This window comes from Ammodytes marinus, assembly GCF_949987685.1.
Source record: "Ammodytes marinus genome assembly, chromosome: 24".
NCBI classification, from domain to species: Eukaryota; Metazoa; Chordata; class Actinopteri; order Uranoscopiformes; family Ammodytidae; genus Ammodytes; species Ammodytes marinus.
This window is the reverse complement of record NC_137228.1, coordinates 6568502-6583710: the sequence shown is the minus strand read 5'-3', so window position 1 is coordinate 6583710 and position 15209 is coordinate 6568502. Positions and strand designations below refer to the sequence as shown.

Here is a 15209-nt window from a genome sequence, read left to right as displayed (position 1 = left end):
GTATGTCTATTTAATGTGTAGCCTGTAATGCATGTAGTTCTCTCATTGGTAAACAGTTTGAGCTGCATTGATGTGCAGTAGTGTTAGCTGAAGTGTTTGGTAATGAGTTCCTGTCTTGTGGCCTCTGCCTGTGCGTCCCTGTCCTCTGGTCTCTGTTGGTGGCTCTCTGGCTGCTCCATGGGCGCCGTCCTCTCAAGTGTCCAGGCGTCGAGCCCCGACTGCAGGGAGGCATTGTGGAGCACGCAGCAAGCTAGCAGGATGGATGAACTCCTCTCTGGAGAATACTGGGAGGACAGAAAAGGGGGGACAGTGTGCTCTCACTTCAGTGCTGGCTGCTGCTCTGTGTTTACTTTGAATTGAACTTAAGACAACAAGCAATCGCAAGAACGCCCCCGCTGAGAACGTTCTTGCTTAGTTTGTAGTCATAATAATAGAGAAATCATGAATATAAGATTATTTTTTCACAAGAATAAACAACATACTTTATTACACCAGTGATCTGATCTCTTTTAAACGATGGAGTATTATGGCCGCCACGTCAATACATTTAAAAAAATAACACAGCCTAAAATTATGACTTCATCCTCGTAATATTATGCCTTTTTTTGTAGTGAAATACAACTACAATCTTGTAAAAAAAATTAAAATAGTGTTATCTCGTTAAATTACTACTTTTTTCTCTCATAATATTACGGCAGTATTTCTATTTATTTTTCCTTCAATGTGGCACTTATGCTGCATGGTACGTTTTGATTGGATGTGAACAATCCTAACTCCAGGATAGAAGACATTGTACCTGTAGGTATCCTTTGGCGCCATCCAAACACCTGAACCTGGTCTGGATGGCTCTGAAGGTCCGGTCCACTATCTCATGTGTAGCGGTGTGGGCCAGGTTGTAGCTCAACTCTGCTGGGGACTCTGGCTCGTCCACCGGAGTCATCAACCACTTCCTTAGAGGGTAACGACGATCGCCTAGGGATACACAGAAATCACACTTTAGGAAAAAGCCTTCTCACTATGTCATTTGGGGAGTTATTTGCATGATAGTAGCCTAAGCATCTGAAAAGAGTTTGGCATATTTATCAGTCCAAATTAAAGATATAGTCATTTAAGTTAAGGGGGGCTATGCTCTGGTTCTTATTGCATAATAAGTATTTTGAACCAATCACAGCAGTTTCTTTGCCTGAACGGTTCTATAAAAAGTAAAAAAACAAAATGACTGTTCCCATAGAGACCATTTCATACGGCCACACCCACACAGTCCTGTCAAACGGACAATAAAAAAAAGCTGTTTTTCTTTTTAAACTAAGTTTTATAGTATTTTTGAAATTTATTTTTTTATTTTTTACTATTTTAGAGCAGGTCTTCCAGAGTCTGAAATTATATTATCTACCCAGCAGCCAGCCCTCTTGTACGTCCTGCATTGTCTTGTGTAGGGCGGACCTCTCCAGAACCTCTGTGTCTTTGAGTCCACCGGGCCAGTGTGTCTCTGCGCTGAGTAACAAGCCCCGGGCGTTACACACCAGCTGACAGCCCACAGAGTGAAAGCCCTTCTTGTTCACGTAGGACGAGTCTTCACTGTTGGGAGCTTTGATGGTTACCTGGAGAAGAACATGTGAAAAAGTCATTAGTTCAGAGGGCGCCGCAAGGGATTCTGGGCCACATGAAAAGACATTCGGCCTCACCACCAGCCACAACAAGACTTATACTTTGGATAAGAAATGTGCTAAAGGCTAACTTTTATTGTGTAAATGCTATTTTTATTAGTAAAATTTGTGAATGGGAAAATTCTCAACATGAATGCACGACTCCAAATAAATTGAAATATACATTACTTCTTATATTAAAATGAATTAACACCAAAAAGTATCAATTATAAAATGATGTAACAAAGGAAAAAGTTAAATAAGCATGAGATATTTAAATTAAATTTCATACTGTTTAATAGTGTTCATAAATAGAGTATCACAAACCTGAACACAGTCCAGCACACCCAGGACTCCCGGGAAACCCGACACCCTCTGAAACTCCTCGATGGTCTGCTGTCTGCTGGCCGGATCTCTGTTTAGGAAACAGTCATATTGATTAAAGGGGGAGTCAGAGATTCTGGAGAACGCTTGTTGTCGAAAATCACTTTTTGTCGAAATCAGTGAATATCTCCTCACAATCCACACTACCTGTCCGTACTGTGTGCGCTAAAACGGGCATGTTGCTAGCTACAATGGGCCCCCTTTTTTCACATACCCGTTTACAGAGCCTAGGCTGTGTATTTTAACAGTGTACGTTACATACAGTGTGGACAGGTCCCTGGCTCCTGAGGAGATATTCACTGATTTTGACAAAAAAGTGATTTTGACAACAACAATCTCCAGAATGGCTGACTCCACCTTTTAAGCGAACATGAGTCCATGTGATATCATCTCTACTTGTTGAGACATAAAAGTGACATAACGACAACGTTATATATATATTATCCTACTTGTTGAAGGTGATGAACAGGGCCTCTTTCTCCACAAGGGCCTGGGTGACGTGGGACACACATCTGGACATGGAGGCCTGGCTGATGCCTATGGTGTCTCCCATGGAGGTCTGGAAGGAGCCCGACGTGTAGAAGCCCAAAGCAGCCAACACCTGCACCTCAGGACTGATGGCTCGCGACCGCTGGGTTCGCCTGCACAGGGACTGACACACAGACAAAAATACACGGTACATAGTGTAAAAAAACACAATTACACTACTGTCGGAGCGTCTACACGAGGTACGCTTTTTGGATCACGCATGGATTTTATTCCTTCTGCGGTAAGTCCAGGTTTTTTCTTAGCAGTAGAATCAACAACTGAAACATTTCATGGGCGCTTCTTGGGATTTTTCTGAGCTCCTGTGCCAGTGTCGGAGGAGGGCGACATCAGTTTGTAAATGCTGCCATACTGAGAAATACAGAGAGAGTTTTGTGGAGCTGATTGGCTTAATCGACTTGGTGTCAACTTGTTCGGCCATGGCTTGTTACGCACTACAGCTTTAATAAGATGTGATTACTCACCTCTCGGAGTATTTCCACCAGGTAGAGGATGAACTCTCTGGGGAAGCCAAACTGCGTGAGGAGGAAGTCGTCTGAGACAGAGTCCAGGTCAAAGCGGTCTAGGGTCTTGTGGCCTCGACCGTGTAAGAGTAGATCACAGTCCAAGATGGCTATGGGGATCGCCATGCTGTGTGTGGACAAAAATAAATCATTGAACTAATCATTTATTAAGCTTCTCTCCTCTGCTTATTTCACATTCATAGTGGAATAAGTCCATTGTGTAACCATGCAAAATACATACTTTAACTACATTTTCTGACACAATAACATGTGCTTGGATGATCTTTGCATCCTATTCATTTGTTATTAATGATTCATTCTGAAATCTACATATTTTGTACACATGACTTTAAGTAATGGAAATTATTTTTGTAGTGTATACTGCCTATTAAGTCTTTTGCTTACGTTCATCTATTGAAGTGCTTATACAATACAACGTTTTCTGGTTGAAGAACTGTGGAAACGTATGATTTTTACTATGTTTTGAAGCGTACGCAACTGACGTGAGCGTGAGTTATTCCTGTATGACTGGCTAACTGGCTAACTTGCTGGTTCGCATTGAAGAACAGCTTACTTAATTTCGTCCACGCGTGCTCATGGAGACAATTATACTGACATACGTGGCTGAATAGCTGCGAATGAAAATCATAATCATGCATAGTTCATTTAGTTTAAATAATTACGGAAATGGCTCATTACCTTTCACAATGTGATGCAGCATTTATCGAGCAAAACAAAACAAGGAGCAGGAATACCCAGTTTACTACGTGTATTCGCAGATTCGACAAAATAAGTGTTTTATGAACAGATAATTTTATTATATCAAAAAAAGTTATTTGATTGCTCACACACATTTAAATTGTATTGTATATTATAATCTCGTCCCATGTTCCTTGTATTTATTTTTTGTTTACAATAATAAGAGACGAAATTACGTTTGCGAACGTGGTGCTATGATCCAAACACGTCGATATGGAGAAGATAAACAGAAACGTAGCACTGCTGCTGTTGATGTTGTGTACATCTGAACTGGCCGTGTAAATGTTCTCGGAGAACGGCATTGCTTTGTCATAATTGTTAAAATAATTCGTGTTTTTACAAAGGACACGTCGCTTAGGGGAAAAGCTCATGTAAGTGGTGCTGTGCTGTTTTTTTTAGATAGATGGAAAGTGCGTTGTGTTTTAGCTAGCTCGCTAACGGTAGGCTAACGCTAGTGGTGCCACTGAGTCACCCACCCAGTGCCTGCTGTGTGTGTGATATGCTAATGTTAAACAAATACCAATGAAATGACGGTGTTGCCCTTTTTGATATTCAAGGTGGTGTAGTACCGTGTATGTCGGGGTGTGTAGTTCATTGTGACCTCCATATTTCGGGCCATTTCTTGTAACGTGGAGGCCTCTCGTGCTAACTTGCAACAAGAACAGCAGTTGCTATGAGAAGGGTTAAAAACAATACAGATAAACTGTTTTCCCTCGCATCCTTCGCTTCTGCTTTGTCACTGTTAAATAATTGTTTAATAGCCAAGCGCTGTAAATGTGTTCAAAATAGCCTATTTGAGTCTTGGTTTTGGTGCTCTAGCTGTTTTGTTAGTGTTACGTGGCGTTAAGAAGTGTATGCATAGTGGGAATAATTCTCAAATATTGTAGCCTAACCTTATATTTACTCAGTTTTTTTTTCTCAGAACTGATTGATATTTGTGTTTTCACCCCAATAGCAACAAACTTGGCCAGCTTTTTTTCATACATGGAATTTGTTTTTTACGTTTTGTATATAGAACACCAATTTGAACAGCTTTTAAATAGCTGAACACTTTAGTTTCTCCTATGCATAAAAGGGTTAATCCATTTAATATAACTTTGGATGCAGTGACAAATTGAGTCTGTACTATTTATGACACCGCTATAACAGTTTTTTTTAATCTACCTTAAAATGACTCTTCAGCTAATTGTCGGACAGATGGTCTTTAACAGTGTTTTTCCGCAGTTCATTTTGATGTTCACCTCTTATAATTGTGGGTTGACCTGTATTGTTTGCAGGGTCGTGGCAAAATGGACAGCGGCCTCAGTCCCCAGGATAAAAAAGACTTGGACAAGTTCATTAAGTTCTTTGCCTTGAAGGTAAGAGAAGCTGGTGTGTGGTGCTCTGGTTTCATGCATCTGTGATTGTAGATTTTTGAAAGGACGCGTCAAAGCCTGGGCTGCTTTCTAGTCGATTTGTTGCTTCATAAAATATATACCATCATCTACCCACAGAAATATCGCTTGTTGTATTTGTACTGCTTTTGGGATAATTGTTATTGACAATGCCTGCCTCCACACCAAGGTTTATTATTTTATATGTGGGTGGTACGCACAACAGTGGAAAAATGGCTTTAAATCATGCCATGTCTTCCCACAAACAATGTTGCTGTATTGCTGGATTGCTCTTGTCAACCCTGTGATGTCTTCTGTCCTCGTCTGCAGACTGTTCAGGTGATTGTCCAAGCTCGTCTAGGCGAGAAAATATGCACTCGCTCGTCCTCGTCACCTACTGGCTCCGACTGGGTAAAACAATTCACTCATTCTTTCACCTTTTTCCTATTGAGTTGGGTCTTCTGTGTAAATACTAAATAGTGAACATTTTCTATTATTTCTTGTAGTTTAATTTGGCCATCAAAGACATCCCAGAGGTGACTCATGAAGCTAAGAAGGCCCTGGCCGGCCAGCTGCCCGGCATCGGCCGCTCCATGTGTGTGGAGATCTCCCTCAAGACGTCAGAGGTACAAACAGCCTTGGATTCAAGAATCAAGATGGTGTATTTGTCATATGCTCAACGATTACAGCAGCAGTCATTGGCAATGAAATTCTTAAGCTCCTATAAACAATTCAATATAGAAGAAAAACACAAGTGAAGAGAGCGACACCTGAGACACAAATAAACACAATAGTTCAAGGACAAAGTGCAGATAAACAGTGTAGAGATAAGGTGCACCATATAGAGTAGACAAAATACAATACTCTGTACATGGAAATAACAATACAAATAATAACTAGTGAAATAGGATACTGTACATGAAATAAAATAATGTTAAATATAATTTAAAAAAAATATGCAATGTGATATGTAAATTATGACTTATTGTTTAAAATTATAAATATGTGCGGCAATAACATTGAAACATAACTGATCCTCCCCTGTTGGCCATTTTCTACTTGTATACGTCAAATCAATCACCCAGAGGGATTTATATAAGCTGGGTTGAAGTATAACACAACCATCACTTCATGGTATCAGGTTAATAAACTATGAGAGGTTGGTGAGATCTGTGTTCGACAAAATGCAATGTAGCTCAAGTGTATGAGTCTGAAAACACAGCTATAAAGAACAAATATATCTACAAGTTTACATTTTGAACAGTTAACAGAATAAGCTGTATTTTCTGTACATCTCCAAGACATGTACTGTATATGAATATAAATGTATTTTCAGTCCTCTATAACTTCCCTCCATTCATCTTTCTGTCTCTCTCTTTCTCTCCTAGGGCGACTCAATGGAGTTAGAGACTTGGTGCCTGGAGATGAATGAAAAGTGAGTAGGGTTTTTTTTTTGCTGTCACCTTTTTTTTTAAATTGTTATATTAGTCAAATAGTATAAGGAATGTTTAAGATGCATAAGAAGTTTATAAAGTTGTGCAGTATGCTAGCGAGTATTGAAAGTGAATGTCAAAAAGATTTTTGGAAAGATTTTTAGTTGGAGATATTTTTATTGTATTTCTTGGTATTTATTTGATTGTAATGAGTCTCTGTGTTTGCCTCTACTGTAGGTGCGATAAGGACATCAAGGTGTCGTACACGGTCTACAACCGTCTGTCTGTCCTTCTCAAGTCTCTGCTGGCCATCACCAGAGTAACACCGGCCTACAAACTGTCCAGGAAGCAGGGACACGACTATGTCATTTTATACAGGCGAGTGCACACACAACCTCTCCTCTTAGAACAGCTTTAACTGCCCATGCTTTCAACTTAACCTAATTTTTTTATGTTTGTATCCGACAATTGTCTTGGTTTTCATTCTAAATGCCTGACAAGTGTGTTAATGTTCAACTGTTTCTCTTTCTCACATATCCAGGATTTACTTTGGGGAGGTCCAGCTGAGTGGATTAGGAGAAGGTAACTCTAAACTCTGCTTCATCACTGACATATCTTAAAAAACAATCCTGTGCATTTTACTGTGGACATCGTAAAAACAAAAATGTTTTACGTTCTAATGTATTTTATGAGTGAGAGGAAACCTTTTCGACTACATCAGCAGATAAAGACTTGATATATTAAGAATATGATACAGTTATGTATGCCTGAAAAGAAAAGATTAAATAATCTGTCTTTGCTTGCCACAGAAAAAAAAGTGAAAAAATGAAACATAAATTATAAATTTTGAATTGCCTCGAAATACATAATGAAAGTCCCATCTAATCACAAAAGCACTAAATATATTTTACGACCTTTTAAAGTAGATTCACCATTAAAAGCATACATTATTCTCACATTTCTCACCCAAAACAAACAGCATTTTTAGGACCAATGAACTAGAAGTTACACTGACACTGTTTCTAAATGGTGTGTTTGATCCATTTTCAAATCAAAGTATCTGCGTCACATTAGCCGATACGCTCGTTGACAAGAAGTCTGTTGTTTCTTCTTCAGGTTTTCAGACGGTGCGCGTCGGTGTCGTGGGCACTCCCGTCGGCACGGTTACACTGTCCTGCGCTTACCGTACCAACCTAGCATTCATGTCCAACAGGTAAGCTAACACACTACATAGTAAGACAATGCAAGACTATATGTTACTTTGTGTACAGTGCCTCACTCATTTGAAAGACATGTTGAAATGAGCTAGTCAATGTTGTTGCATTGTGCTCCCCTGCAGACAGTTTGAGCGCTCTGCTCCCATCATGGGGATTATCGTGGATCACTTTGTGGATCCTCCGTGTGGCGGCCAGAGACCTGCCAACATGGGACATCCGTGCAATTACAGGTTAGCTACAATCCATTTTGATTTCAGACTCTCAAATAGGTCCCGAGCTAGTAGCGGTACATACAAAGTAAGGAAATAATATAACAAGGTATACATTACAACAATACATGGGTCATTCATTCTAAGTCATTTTAGTTTTATACATGGGTATACAGAAAACTCTTTAACAACCAGTCCCCGTCCTGTCATAAACAAACGCTATTGGTTGACGTCATTTATCTTTTGAAGGTCATACGTCATCTCCTGATGTCTGATGCTCTTGTATTTTTAAGGAAATTACTCAGCTGCATCAACAAAAACCTGACGTGAAAAAAAACAACAAAAAAAACGACGTCATAAATGTCAATCATCTCAATGTGTGTCTGTGTGTGTGTGTGTGTGTGTGTGTGTGTGTCTGTGTCCAGGGCTCCAGATGACGACGATGGGTTTCCAGGCGTTCAGGACTCCCAGGAAGTGTGCACCACGTCCTTCTCCACCTCCCCTCCCTCTCAGGTAAGACGCTCCTGCCCACTCACTCCTATTCACCGGCTTGGTTCCAAATTGCATACTCTTTCTTTTTTCTATTCTACATACTACATCTGACCATAAAAAGAATTTAGGATGCAGTAGGCATAAATTGTGACATAATTTTACTTATTTATTTCATCCTAACATTGCGCCTTGATCTTGCCTCTGGCTTTTATATCCATCGCATCCCCGTTTGTTTTCATATGGAGGCTCCGTCCATGTGACGTCACTTCCGGTGCGCACTGGATTGTGGGTCAGAATCGGCCAAATAGGATGCTGTTTTCAACACTAAAAATCTTGGCTGCATGTAGTAGACATCCGGTTATTTCTAACCATACTAAATCTGGCCACAAGAATCGGGACATCCTAAATCTTTTTTCTAGTATACTTAATAGTAGATAGTATGGGTATTGGAACGCAGCCACTGTCTCCTCCTTTACACTCTGACTTCTTCTTCTTCAAAATTTTCAAACCTGTTTTTATTTCACTCTTTTCTCTCTTTGTCTGTTTTTCTTTCCTGTTGTCTTTATACGTTTTGTGTATGTGTGTGTCTGCAACATCCAGTGTGTATGCACACTGAGTCCTTCGCCCTCTAAACTGTGTAAGCCCCTCCCCGTGGACAGTCTGCAGCTGCCATTGGCTCCTGGACTTGTCACTCACACTGTGAGTCTACACTGGCCTCTGTGAGAGTGTGACTCGGCGATCACTTACGTGTTTTTAGCAATATCTCACTATAACATGTGTCATTTGTTTTGTATATATATTTTTTTACGATCATGGATTTTACTGTGTTATACGTTCCATCCATTACCTTCACGCGCTGTAGCTCCCATATTGTTGTTGATTTTCTCATAACTTTTAATCATCTCCATGACATAAACCACTGCAGTAAAGAAAGGGTTATAATAATAATAATGGATTGGATTTATATAGCGCTTTTCAAGGCACTCAAAGACGCTTTACAAGGTTCCAGGTTCCATTCATTCACACACAGTCATACCATGGCTTTGGTCCATGTCAACATCACTTCTCTGCAGAGACACATTGTGTTGTCACAAGACGCACATTTTAACTGCACACAGTTAAAGGGGAAATATCAAATGATTTTGTATTACAACTTCACAAAATGACACATTTTATATATTTGTATTTGATGTGTACTAAACACTTTTTTCTCATGTTCTCATTATCCATGATGTCATCCAACTCTTTCTTTTGTTATTGTTTTTTCATCGTGAGCCCCCTATATTCGTAATAGACCTAACACAGTCAATGGTGTGCTATTAACTTTCCCTCCTTGTGTCCCTCTCTCCAGCTGTACGCTTCCAGGTTATCATACCATCCTCCTGCTGCTGACATGTGTCACCCTGCAGCCAGTCACAACCAGGTCAGACACATGTTACTAATGCCTTTATGCTCGTATAGAGACCGTCATTTAACATGGCTACTATCCACTGTTTTTATATAAGCAAAGATGACAGATTAAAAAAAATCTTTTGATGGTGGACAAATGTCAGCATGCTTCATTTGACATCCTTAATACTTTTCTGACATACTAAATAGTAGGGAAGTATGGGTATAACACATGCCCTGCGTTTCCAAATCACATACCGGTACTCTTTCTTTTTACTACACTACATACTAAAGTACTGAAGAGCTTGAGGGCCACAGGAGAGAACAGAAAATCAGATAAGGAAGATTTTCTTTTTTCATTATGTTGAAAAAATGTCAAGAATAAAGATGTATACTCCAAAATGCTATTGGAGTTAGTGGAGCATTTATGTATTTTCAGCATACTACAATTGACATGCATGTATTGGGACATCCTAAATCTTTTTCTGGCGTACTATGAAAGTATGGGGATTGGAACACAGCCATGGTATAACTCTGACCTGTTCTTCCTCCTCAGGTGTTGCATGTTGGGAAAGAGGGCGGGGTTTCACTGCTTCCTGCCCAGCCTCACGGAGCTGACGCTGCCCACCTGACAGCAGAGCACGGCCCCAACACACCTGGGAGCAGGTAACTAAGCTACGCTAAATATTCACTGTTACAACAGCCCATTATCTATGTCTTGCTATAAACCATATGTATTACTATGTTCTATATCAAATACATAATATCATTGTGTATATTAAATGCTCGAGGTCTGATGTTAAACTCCATGGAAGCTCCTTTAACCTTTGCCTCTGTCGTCAGCGGCGATGACGACGGCCTGTCACAAAGCGGAGAGTCTCCATGTGACCCCGTGGAGTCGCTCAACAACTTCACCAGGAAAGTGGGCGCCTTCGTCAATAAACCCAGCGCACAGGTACACACAGACAGACGGACAGAAAGACAGACAGACAAAAAAAAAATGTCTACAAACATAGGAATGCCCAGAATTGTATTTCAAGACGAATAGCCATTAGCCACTAATGTTTTAATGTTTGTATCGCTGTGTGTCTGTGTGTGTGTGTGTGTGTGTGTATGTAGCTAACAGCTGCCAGTCTGGACCTGCCATTTGCAGCATTTGCTCCTCGAGGTCTGGACTCCGAGGAGAATGATCCCATGGTAATTTAGGATTTATTATTACGATTTAAGATTATGTCAAATAAATGTCTGTGTCTCAAGCATTTGTGTGTGTGTGTGTGTGTGTGTTTAGGTGCAGCCCCCAGACTCTCCTACCTGCCCCTCCCCTCTCCAGGCCAGCCTCCACTCTCAGGGCTCGGAGGGATCGGGACCGCACGACGACTTTGTCATGGTCGACTTTGTACGTGATTATTTCTCTATTCTCTTCCCGCTGTCCATTCATTCATATTAAAAAATCTGAAGTTTTAGACCAGGCTATTACTATTACAAACCAATAAACTAATGATAGTTGAAAAATATGTTGATTTTCCGCCACGATGCCAGTATTTGAAGTTTTAAAAAACAACTTTTCATTCATTGACATTGAGGAGTGGCAGTGTTGGACGATGCCATCTTTTAGTAACTAGCTTATTTTCCTTGAAGACCACCGTAGCTTCTGTAAATTCTCAGAGAGGTAGGGGTAAAGAAAGATGTTAAGGTGAGAACACACTGTCTGTGGGTGTGGTGGGCGCGTTGAAAAATCCTATTTTTGCATAGGGAACCATTGGTTTAGGCGCGAGGATCCGCTGGCCGCGGCAAAGCGTCGCTTTGGGCGCATTGGGCGCGTTACCAAAGCGTCAACACGCCAGCAAAGCGTCAAAAAAAGATGAAAAAATGTAACTTTCAACGCTCCAGCGCGTGACGTTTAGCTGCGTTGGACAATCAGCGGTGAGCTTGACCCGACGTCACTGGCAGAGAGCCGGAGGACAGAAAAATCTCAGACAAAATGGAGGAGCAAATAATCACCGCTGTGTTTGCGAGACCGTGACAACACAGAGGCAAACACCGAGTAGGAAATGTATTTACGGCTGGCTGCCTGGTGCTGTATGAAGCCGCTCGGGGTTACAAGACGTGGGGAAAGTGAACCAGGAGAATGGGCTTCCTGGTTAATTCAGTGAATATGTGCGGCTGTGCATTAGCCGATAAACCAAGTTAGCGCCGGTCGGATAGCATTAGTTAACTCACCCGGTTGTGTGCGGCCACCACCTCCATATAATGAAGCCAAACATAACTTTCACAACGAGTACAGCGAAGCACCGGTGTTTATGCCTATATCTACGCCAGCCACGGTCGGTCCCCTGTCACAGCCAGGTAGGGTAATGTAGGCTAGTTGCCTTTATTTTCTACTGCCCTGCACACAATGCTGCTGTAAATGTGTTTGGTATGGTGCTGCCTTGCTGTTTGTGTTCATTTCCGAGTGGCGTGAATCTGTTTTAAGGCTATTTGTTCCGTTCAGTTGCTGTTTATTTGTCTTTTGGCACAATTGTTGGCCGTGTTGTTGTTGTTTTTGTGCGGACATGATCGCTGTTGTGTCGGGTCGGTTCTGATCGCAGCCATGGTTGATTAGGGGAATAAATATAGGGGGGGGAGACTAGCTGCGAAGTGTTGGAGGGACGCGTTGAACCACTTTTTGACACAAAATGACCAAGCGCCAGATCGGGCGCGTTGGTCGCTTTGGCCCAAAGCGCCAACGCGCCCGGTGTGTTCTCAGCTTTACATTGCAATTTAGATTTTTAACCACTAGATGACGCCAAAACACACGTTTGTTACACACGGCACAATTCAGAAAATTCTGTCCATGTTTTATTGTAAGTTTAAAGTGATATCTCTGTTTGTGTCTATGTGTAGCGTCCGGCCTTCTCTAAAGACGACCTTCTGCCAATGGATTTGGGCACGTTTTACCGAGAGTTTCAAAACCCTCCTCAGCTGGCCAGCCTGTCACTACACATCAGCTCCCAATCCATGGCTGACGACCTGGTAACAAGCTTCTTCCTTTGATGGTTTTTATTTTGACGTATACAGGGTTTCCCGCGGGGTCTTAAAAGCATAACAAAAACATTGAATTATATATGTTCATTCATATGTTAATATATCATATGTTAAAAAAAAAGGCCTTAAAAGTATTGAACTTCCTTTGCAAAGGTCTTATATATTTTGATTGCCCTTTTGTAGCATAAAACAAATACTTGGAGAGGGGTTGTTAAGAGAAAAATAAGCACTTTTTTGATTTTGTAATGAAGAGCATACACACAGCAATGTTTACAGTGTATCAATGTGAGTTTATAATAAATGTTCAAGGAGCTTAAAATGCAAATTTCCATTATATCCTCCTACTTTTGTTAGTATGGCCTTCACGTTGGTGTTATATAATTTAAAGTGGCATTAAAAATTAGAAAGTTTTAAATTGAACTTGGATATCCCTGGGGTTACCGTGGTATTAAACATTACAGCACTTCCACCCTGATTTGATTTTTTTTCTGTCTTTAGGATTCACTGCCGGAGAAACTAGCCGTTTATGAGAAAAACATCGACGAGTTTGACGCTTTTGTGGACATGCTCCAGTAGCCCTGAAGGGAGCGCACTACATGACATTGAGGAAATAAAAATGGACGATGGTGAATGAAAGTGAGAAGCAGACTGGAGGCTCTGTAGCTTTTTGTCATCAAACGTTCTAATGTGAAGCTACTCTTTTCGGACATTTCTCTCTTTTCCTTCCACACCTAGCACGTTCACCAGTTTGTACAGATAGCCCTCTATCCACTGTAAATACTCATATTTAGTCCCACACTGGCCTAACTACGCCTCTCTGTTGTTCATTCAAACTACAAAATCTTAATTTTTCTATGTGGCACAAATCCGCTCTAGTCAACAACAGTATTTAATCAGGAGATCAGATCATCTGCTTTTTCCGTCTTTGTCTGCACTTAAAGGTTTTTCTTAAAACTGTATCCCATTCCCACTAGATTTGATTGTCCCTCTCCCTGCCAAATGACTCTAGCCACATAATGGCCTTTCCGATCATATCAGTGATGTGACTCTACAAATCAAGCAATACATTTACCCATGGCTGGTTCATTTCTAGGCCTTTGCAAATGAGTTTTGTAATAAAAATAAGAATTTGAAGGCTCCTTGCCTTGCTCAAAGGCAACTTAGAGGGGAAAAGCCCATCATTTCTTTACCCTAGCCAGGAGACTCCCAGCTGGTCTGGGGATTGAACTCGCCCCCACCTCTAAAATGAGTAGAAACACCTATTATAACATTTCATGATGAACACATAAGCTCAAAGAAGCAGGATAGGCTGCATTAGTGTGTTTATTTTAGGCCGTACAACATCCATATATGTATATTTGGGAGTTTTTGTAAAAAGGTGGGATAAACACATCTGTCTAGAGAAGGTGCAACGTCACCATCAAGGACTGCTGTGAGTTTGGTTGAAAGCTTTAATTTAAATGTTTCCTTTGCTGTTGGTCTAGATGTCCTAATAAAGCATGGCTGCTCTGTTTAAAACAACTGATGTCTGACTACAAATCCCTTGTGCCAAATGTATACATGATGTCAGTTCCAATACTTAAGCTGCTATTTATTCGTCTTTGGATGTGCAGTATCGGCAAATTTTCAACTAATTCAACTTTGGCCAAGACCAATAAATGTACTTTGCAACTTTTCCTTTTGGTTAATAGATTTAACTTTTGAAATTAATTTTTAATTGATGGTATATTCTGGAATTCCATCACATACCTGCAGGACTGCAAAGGGTAAAAAAAACATGAAAGAAAATGAAGTAGTAGAGAACCATGTATAATTTAAGTTTCTGAAACCCTCCTAGAAAACAGTGATGTCAAATTCCTGACTATTTCTATATTCCAAGAGAGAAGAGCCACTTCACATGCTTTGTTTGAAAAGTAAGCACTCTGAACTTGTCAAAAAAGCTATAATTACAAACTATGTATATAAATGAGACTATCAATAAAATTGAAATACATTAAAAATTTAATAAAATTTAAGTGGGGGGCTTTAAAAATCAACAAGTCTTAATCCACTCATTTATTTATTTTTACCTTTTTTAAGGACTGAATTTTGAAAAAGCGACAATAAGCTATTTGGGGTTCACATCATAGATAGTATAAGGTTCACATAGATCAAACCATAGATAGTCTATAAAAAATAAAAGATAAAAACGACATTTGTGATGGAAGCAATGATGAAATTATTTCCCGCGCTTT

The 15209-nt window shown here is 40.3% G+C and overlaps 2 protein-coding genes across 3 annotated transcripts; one reads left to right on the top strand and one right to left on the bottom strand.

The window, feature by feature from the left end:
- Positions 1–9: 9 nt before the first annotated feature.
- Positions 10–3823, bottom strand: harbi1 (harbinger transposase derived 1). Its single transcript, XM_080052827.1, has 7 exons — positions 3779–3823; positions 3041–3206; positions 2480–2682; positions 1974–2061; positions 1394–1601; positions 797–972; positions 10–284 (listed from the first exon to the last, which is right to left on the bottom strand). Exons 2-7 carry the CDS (start codon positions 3203–3205, stop codon positions 84–86), a joined length of 1041 nt encoding a protein of 346 aa, XP_079908953.1. The 5' UTR covers position 3206; positions 3779–3823; the 3' UTR covers positions 10–83.
- Positions 3824–4056: 233 nt separating this feature from the next.
- Positions 4057–14526, top strand: atg13 (ATG13 autophagy related 13 homolog). 2 transcript variants are annotated; one of them, XM_080053199.1, is made up of 17 exons: positions 4057–4209; positions 5116–5196; positions 5542–5622; positions 5718–5837; positions 6600–6646; positions 6882–7022; positions 7186–7226; positions 7761–7857; positions 7984–8091; positions 8496–8583; positions 9914–9985; positions 10508–10617; positions 10795–10906; positions 11071–11148; positions 11240–11347; positions 12835–12963; positions 13474–14526. In XM_080053199.1, the coding sequence occupies exons 2-17, from the start codon at positions 5128–5130 to the stop codon at positions 13549–13551; spliced, it is 1479 nt and encodes a 492-aa protein (XP_079909325.1). In that variant the 5' UTR covers positions 4057–4209; positions 5116–5127; the 3' UTR covers positions 13552–14526. The 2 variants fall into 2 exon arrangements, with proteins under 2 accessions (XP_079909325.1, XP_079909324.1); XM_080053198.1 differs by having other exon boundaries at positions 6879–7022.
- The last annotated feature ends 683 nt before the right edge of the window (positions 14527–15209 follow it).